The sequence below is a fragment of the Cucurbita moschata genome, unplaced genomic scaffold (assembly GCF_002738365.1).
Source record: "Cucurbita moschata cultivar Rifu unplaced genomic scaffold, Cmos_1.0 Cmo_Scf00023, whole genome shotgun sequence".
Lineage (NCBI taxonomy): Eukaryota > Viridiplantae > Streptophyta > Magnoliopsida > Cucurbitales > Cucurbitaceae > Cucurbita > Cucurbita moschata.
The window spans coordinates 1,561,896-1,569,973 of record NW_019268539.1 but is presented as its reverse complement, the minus strand read 5'-3'; the positions used below and the strand labels follow the sequence as shown (position 1 = coordinate 1,569,973).

The window sequence follows — 8,078 nt, the reverse complement described above, 5'->3', positions numbered from 1 at the left end:
TTTTTTTTTTTTTTTTTTTTTTTTTTTTTTTTTTTTTTTTAATTCGACGTAAGGGAGTCAGGTATTTGAATCTTTAACCTATACGAGCTAACCATATTCTAGTACATACCAAAATCTCGATCGAGAAAAGTGTCTTCAAGGCCTCTTTATGTTCTACTACATTGGAGCACTCTACCTTAAAGGAAAGGTAGAACTACTAGTGAACTATCGAGATGAGTAGCATTTCAAGAGTAGCTTTCCCTAAAAAAACAGAGAAGAACTACTAGTGAACTATCGAGACGAGTAGCATTTCAAGAATAGCTTTCCCTAAAGAACAAAGAACAAAGAACAAAGAAGAACTACCAGTGAACTGTTGAGACGAGACGAGTAGCATTTCAAGAATAGTTTTCTCCAAAGAACAAAGAAGAACTACTAGTAAACTATTGAGACGAGTAGCATTTCAAGAATAGCTTTCCCTACAGAACAAAGAAAAACTACCAGTGAACTACCGAGACGAGTAGCATTTCAAGAATAACTTTCCCTAAAGAACAAAGACCACCTATTTACTCAAATGTACGGGTTATTCTATACTCTCGAGTTGAGGTAAGCTAACATAATAGTTAAGAGTTAAATTAATAAAGGAATAAAATAGGATCTTCCAAACAAAACTTTAAGTAAACACTCCCACAGTAAAAAATAATTTTATTCCCCTTGATTATGTTCTAACTCTCCTTTATTCTAATTCTTAAGGGCAAAATACACTTTTGGTCGGGTTTGAGGTCAGAGTGTTACCTGCCTTCTCAGCTTTTCTTCCCTCCTTGGAGTTCTCCGGTTCCCAAGCACTCCCTGATCGGCTTTCTTGTAAGTTCCACGCCCAGTTCAGGTGATCTTCTTCTTCAATCAGTTTTCTTTGAGGCTAACCTCCAATTTTCCATGTGATTCCCCATCGTTAACTTATAGCCAACCAAATCTCTTTACTTGGGAAAGCTATGTTGCTGCTCCTTCAAGTTTTACCTGAGGTACAAGCTTAAAAGTTACAAAATTTAACTTGGCACATAAATAACCGTGAGAGTATGCTGTCAGCCAAGAAAATTACCCATCCAACCAAACAAAACTTATAGAAAGTGCTAAAACAAAGTGCAAAGTGAAGTATTCTAAACCAAAATTTTCATTGTTCGTCATAAACGTCGCTTATGGCATTAAACAGAAATGATCAATTGACTTTAATGGTATCGTACACAATTCAGAAACAACTTTCCCTAATACCATAAAAGGTAGTATGTAGAGAATATTTACGACATAACGGAAGTGATTTTGGAAGGGGTTAGAAGTGACAGGTTTAAAATCACTCTGAAAAGGGTTTTAAACATTCAAAATCAATTTTGATGGCGTGAAGACCACGTTTAAAATTATAAAATCGAACATTAAATGGATTTTGAACGAACAAATGCATGTTTCAAAATGATTATGAACATGACAAAAATGATTTTAACTAAAATCACTCTCAAACATGCTCTTGATCTTAATCTCTTTTGGTTGGCTCCAAACACATCTCTTATGGTCTTTTTTCAACTTTACTATGGTACCAAATTTTGCGGTTTGGCCAAAATTTTCTAATTCAATGTTGTCGCAGCTATTCTTTTGGAAGCCATGTAACGAAAGGAATTTAAGAAGTTTTCCAGGGAAAGAAAGATCTAGTGAGAGCCCCTATGGTAGTCGATTAAACGTCAATAATCTTCTTGGTTCTCCCATTATAAGAATTTTTCTAACTACTGGATGGATGTGGAGACTTTTCTAGACTAGATTGACGAGGTGCATAATTTTTAAATTATTTGAAAATGCCTTGGGAAAAGACGAGGTTCGAGTGTCATGGGTGGGGAGCCTTAGCATGTTGGTGAAACAAGATACAAGCAAATAGGAGACAAGGAAAGAGATCAATACAAACAAGACATAGGATGCAAAGATCAAGGAAGAACTGTGAGATCTCACATCGGTTGGGGAGGAGAACGAAACATTCTTTATAAGGGTGTGGAAACCTGTCCCTAGTGGACGTGTTTTAAAAACTTTGAAGGAAAGCTCGAAAAGAAAAGTCCAGAGAGGACAATTTCTGGCTAGTGATGGCTTGGGCTGTTACAAATGGTATCAGAGCTAGATACCGGGCAATGTGCCAGCGAGGAGGCTGAGCCTGAAGGGGGTGGACACGAGGTAGTGTGCCAGCAAGGACGCTAGGCCCCAAAGGGGAAGATTGGGGGATCCCACATCGATTGAAGAAGGGAAAGAGTGCCAGCGAGGACACTGAACCCCTAAGGGGTGGATTTGAATTGCTATTTATGTAACACCAAATATGTCTTTTCAACCCTCACTTCAGTTTCCAATGAAGGCAACCTCACATTTAAAAAGAGCATCACTCTTTCATATTTCATGTTCTTTATTGGTGTAAAAATAAGGTTTCTTTTGGCAACTACAGCCTAAATTATCTTTGGGAGAAGTCTTTTGTAATCCTTTTGGATGGGTATCATCTTTAAATTGTTTCCTATCCAAAAATTAAAAAGAAAACGATCATTGTCACTACACACAAAATGCAACTTCCTCATCAAACTTGTCTATAAAGTTTTGAAGTAGCCATCCAAATACCACGAAAGATTGAGAAGGTATTACCATTTACTTTTCTACATAGCATTGCTACTAAAACGATCCCCAAAACAATAATTCATAGAAAGTGCTACCTAATTTCTTGTGTTTTTCTATCTTTGAAATTTTTCTGAGTGGAAAGAATCGATAGAACTTTTAGAGGGCTTGAGAGACCCTGGCGTGAGGTGTGGTCTCTTGTTAGATTTCACACTTCTCATTGACCCTCTGTTTGTAAAGTTTTTTCCAGTTGTCCTTTGGGTAATATTTTGCTTGATTAGAGTCCTTTTTAAGGTTATTTGGACACCTTTTGGGGTTAGTTTTTCATGTTCTTTTATTCTTCCATTTGATCTCAATGAGAACTTGGTTATTTCACTAACAAAAAAATCTCCATGGGCAGGAAGAAGCACCAAGATGAAGAATATGAACTCAGAAAAGAAAATTTCAAATGCAACAAGTAGATATTAACAATCAAGGAAACAAAGTTAAAGAGTAGTTACCTATTTGGAATTCCTAGAATGAAGCTATGAATCTTTGCACGTCTTCTTATTGTGGCCAAGACCTTTACACTTGCTACATTGAAGTTGACGCTTGACTACTTCTAATGATTCATTCTGCTTTAGCTTTGGACGTCCTGGTGGTCTTCTAGTAGGTGGAGGGGTTACTGTGACTAGTGCCGGAGTCGATTCATCCAGGATTAGTCTGTCCACATTTGGGACAGGATGGATTGATTCCGCGTATGTTAGGCGGTAACTCTCGACTGTGAAATATCTGGGGCAATAATCATATGGGCTCCTACCAATGCATTCAATGACAGCAATAGCATGGCAACAAGGCAAACCAGTAAGCTGCCATCCCTTACAGCTACAATCCCAATGATCAATATCAACAATGTCAACAGATTCCCCCCGAACTTCAAATGTGCTCCCACGGGATAGCGAAACCTGAAATGACCGCGCAATTGATATTTCTTTTTGTAACTTTTCCTCATTGGCTGGTGTTAATTTTGTCATCCATTGGTCTGATTCAACCCTGCGTCTATATATTGTTTCCATCATTTTGCCCCGTAAAACGTCAATCATCTGTGTTATAGGCAATTCGTGTGCTTCAGATATGGAACAGTAGAACTTCTGTCCAAAATTCGATGTGATATGGTTATACCTTGCTCCTCCGAAGAATGCATTTGCCCAGTGCTCTGGTTCACTTTGTATGATCCAATTGTAAGCATCAGGTGAAATTCCTTTTATACTTTCAGCACAGCGCTGGAAATCCTCAAGTTTAGATGCAAAAGCAGCAGCATAGAAATCGTTAATCATAAATCGCCTAGCCTCATGAGAAAATTGGCCCTTTAAATCGTTGTTAAGCTTTTCAGCTAGATGGCGCAAACAGTAGCTATGGTAAGACTTGTCAAATATTTCAGCCAAAGACTTGTTCAGTCCATACTGAAAATCTGCAACAAATGTAATTTGCTCTGACGTTTTCACTGCAGATTTCAATTCCAGTAAAAACCAGTGCCAATTTTCCTCCGTCTCGGCATCTACAACTGCAAAAGCTGCTGGAAATATGCCATCTTCCCCATCCACAGCTGTGGCAGTCAAAAATACCCCCTGATACTTTGAGTTCAATGGAGTGCTGTCGAGGAAAAGGAGAGGTCGACAATGCTGGAAACCAGCAATTGATGCATGAAATGATACAAATAGGCGATGAAAGCTCGAATCCTCTTTAGTCGTGAACGAAGCAACACTTCCAGGGTTAGTTTCTTTGATGTTCTCACAAAAGTATGGCAACTGATTATATGCTTCCTTGTAGGAGCCTTGTAGCTGCTCCCTTGCTATCTCTTTTGCACGCCATGCCTGTGAATAGTTCAATTGAATTCCATAATCTCGTTTTATGTCATCTGCAATATCTTTTGGTTTGTAGTTTGGGGAGACCTTAAGTTTTTCCTTTATGATATTTCCCACCCATCCCCTAGTAGCCCGATACCCAGCTTTAGCAGCAGCCCCTTCGCATGAATGATTGGTGTTCATTTTCTTAATACAAATCAGTTGGGTAGTAGACAGCCTTGAAGCATATATTCGCCATGGACAACCTTGGTATTTGCATTTAACAGTGACACGATGGCTATCATTTTTCTTGTACCGGTAAGCAAAACCATGCGCGATTGAGTACTTATGTAAGGCTTCCCGGAATTCGTTAAAGCTGTTAAACCTTTGGTCTACACCAATAATGGCATTTTCCCATTGTTGTGCAGCTTTTCGATATTTTTCATCACTCGACACCCCGGGAACACAAATTAAAGGGATTTCATTAGATAAGTCCATACCTATCTGATCCATGGCGATGATATTCTCAACTGCAACATCTACAGGCTCAACTACAGGAACTACTGCCTCAGAAACTGTTGTTCTACTTGACCTGCATAATTGAAGGTAGCGTCACAAAAGGAAAAAGGTCATAATGGATCACTATGTTAAATGCTTTGGTGAACGAAAAGCACAATGCATAAGATATTAAAATGCACATGTTTATAGATTTAGGGTTCTTAATAAATCTAAAAGACTAATAAATAAATTTAAAATATTTTACAATTATATATTTTTTGTATATTTTTTTTTTCTTTTACGATGAAAAATACTTTTTAACTGATAAAATAAAAGATTACGTGAAAGTTACGAGAAAAACTCTAGACAAGAAAAACATACCAACCCAAACAAAGGGAATTACAGGATACACTCAAAACCAAACATATTTTAGTAATTAACTTTAAAATCACAAATAGCTAATTATATCCATATGAATATGAAAATAAAGAGAACAACCTTTGATGGCTATTTCCAAATCTTACTACGTACAGTATTTTTTTCAAAAGTTATATTCATAATTGCCAAATTCTATACCACTCTAATTTGATTAGAATATGCTCGACAAAGGAACAACGACTTCCATTCCCTTCGGTGAACATTTGAAATCCAACTTTGTTTTTTAAGCCAACATTTTAAGTAAAAAAGAAACAATGAAAGGAATAGGAGAATGAAGCATCCACAAATGGAAGGAAAAAAAAAAAGAAAGGAGGAACTCCATCAGTTAGAAAACTGATAAGAGAAAACATGATATGCCACACTTATATTATAGGCAAGTAAATACTAAATTGAGCTGAAAATGAGAAGATTTTAAAAATAAAGTAAAATGAATGGAACAGAATAAGCATAGAAAATAAACATGATTCATTGGTTAACTACCTACTAGCAGGCATATGGGATAAATTTCGAGCAACAGCTTCTTCTGACATGATAAACACATCGACTGTGATAGAATCCTTCAAAAAGTTTATCATCCGCTTTAGATCCTTGTCCTTGGATATCGAGATGAGAGTTTTCTTGTTACCGGGAAGAAAATACTTGATGGACATTGTATCAATACTACAACTAAACATTTCTGCGATTTCTGTCCTGAAATCGTCTAAATTTGTTTGTTGGTCAATATCTATAGCATAGGCCTCACCCCCGTTGTAACACAGGTATCCATCTTTATTTTTCACAAACTCACCACCTGATTGGCATATAGCAATTATTTTCTTCGTAGCCGTGGCCTAAGCAATCACACATGATAACATTACAAACAATACCCAATAATCAAAATAAATCATGTAAAATTTAATGATAAGAAAATGTTAGTAGTTTAACAAAAAGAAAATGTTAGTAGCAAGACACGACCACCAAAGGTTAGAGCAGAAAATGACAAGCAAATAAGGAACAATATTAACATTGAAAATGTGCTCATACCAAGTATCATCTTTTGTGCTGGGAGAAATGTTTATGACTTTTTCAAATTAAATTCAGGGTCATTATGCAAAATTTCATTTGACCCTCGAGAGGACAAAATGATCATTGTTGTTTTGAATATTTAACTATGCATGCTCCCAAAATTGTGAGTCTAAAAGAAAAACAGGGAGCAGGGAATCAAAGCAGGCTACATTAACTTCAGACCAACCAAAATTGACAACGAATCTGCAAACTTCAATTCATTAAGAAATTCTATGCAAGATGCAATATATTTTCTAAGGTAGAACCGGGGCGACCAAATCATGGTCGTTAGTTCATTAATCCATCCATAACATGAAGCCAATGGAAATAGTCCAAGGAAATGAGTCCTATGAACCTGTCACTTGGTACTTCAATAGTTAAATATTTGAAACAATTTGATTTGTATGGCACCATTGGACGGAGATGCACCACTTTATAAGGAGAACGATGAAAAGAAAATAATTTCCAAGTTCCTTAACAAGTCTGAACAAAACCAAGAAGAGGTAAGAGAAAAAAACCTTACAACTAAACCTCGACTTAATATAACCTAATATTAGAGAAGTCTTTGTTGAAGCTTACAGGGAAGGAGCCAACAAAAGTTCATGTTGGTGCATTTCATGGTTTTGACTTCAAGAAAGCAAAGACAATGGATTGAGTAGTGACGCCCGCATAGAAGAGAAATACATAAATGAACTGAGACCACATCTAAATGAAAGGGCTTTTGAGGGTATGCAAGTACAGCTAAACAAGACTTAAAAGAATTATAGTTCCTACCTATACCAGTAAGGTATACCCCCATTTTTGGAGACCCAATCATAGCAACTCTAAACTACGTATGCTTGACTTGGAATAATTTTATGTTGGATGACTTGGAATAATTTTATGTTGGATGACTTGGAATAATTTTATGTTGGATGAGCTCTAAGAATGGAAAGAATGTAAATGAGGACAAAGCAATCCATATGGGCTGATGTGATAAAATCAATTTGATAAAATGAAATTTCTTGATTAAAAGAAAGTAGAAAAAACAATTCTATGGAAATTTCAGGACCTCTTTTGTTCCTAACCAAATAAATGATCCTTATTCCTAACCATAATAAATAATCCTTATTCCTAACCATAATAAATAATGCTTGAATCAACCTATTGACACCTATGAACCTATATATGCCCTATTACTAAGAATGAGTCTAGTTCCTACCAGGAATAGGTCAGGTTTCATAAATGAAATCCTAAACTAACGACCCATATTAACAGAAAAAATCCCTCCCGCTCATTTTCTCTCCCTCATTTACCTTTTTCTTCTTCTACCAATGTTTACGATTGGGATCTATCATTACTCTGCACCCAAAGAGCCACATTTTCCTCAAGGTAAGACTCTAGAAATTGAACAGAAATCACATCAATTGCCTCCCAAATCGCATCATCATTTGCTGCGTCCTCCCAATGATGAGAACTTCTTTCTTCGATGGGTCATTGGAAGTTGAACATAGTCCTAAACCCTATGTTGGTTGGAGCGTGAATCCTAAGTCGTCAAATAAAGTTGTTGTTAAGGGAATAACATGTAAAGTATGGCCAATAGGTTTGCGCAATTGGGATATATGAAAGTCACTAGTCCTAATCTCTTATTAATGAGAAATGAGCCAAAAAAAAAAAAAAAAAAAAAAA

General features: G+C 36.5%; 1 protein-coding gene across 8 annotated transcripts in view; it reads right to left on the bottom strand.

Annotated features, from left to right (window-relative positions):
- Positions 1–474: 474 nt before the first annotated feature.
- Positions 475–8,078, bottom strand: part of LOC111460335 — a 15,232-nt gene continuing 7,628 nt past the window's right edge. For 6 of the 8 annotated variants that reach the window (XM_023103559.1, XM_023103563.1, XM_023103560.1 and 3 more), the window contains 3 exons: positions 5,847–6,196; positions 3,108–5,022; positions 475–993 (listed from right to left, as the gene is read on the bottom strand). In XM_023103559.1, coding sequence (XP_022959327.1) covers positions 3,132–5,022; positions 5,847–6,196 — 2,241 coding nt within the window. In that variant the 3' untranslated portion in view covers positions 475–993; positions 3,108–3,131. Of the gene's footprint in view, positions 1,002–3,104; positions 5,023–5,846; positions 6,197–8,078 lie in introns of all 8 variants that reach the window. The other 2 variants (XM_023103558.1, XM_023103564.1) reach the window with 2 other exon arrangements.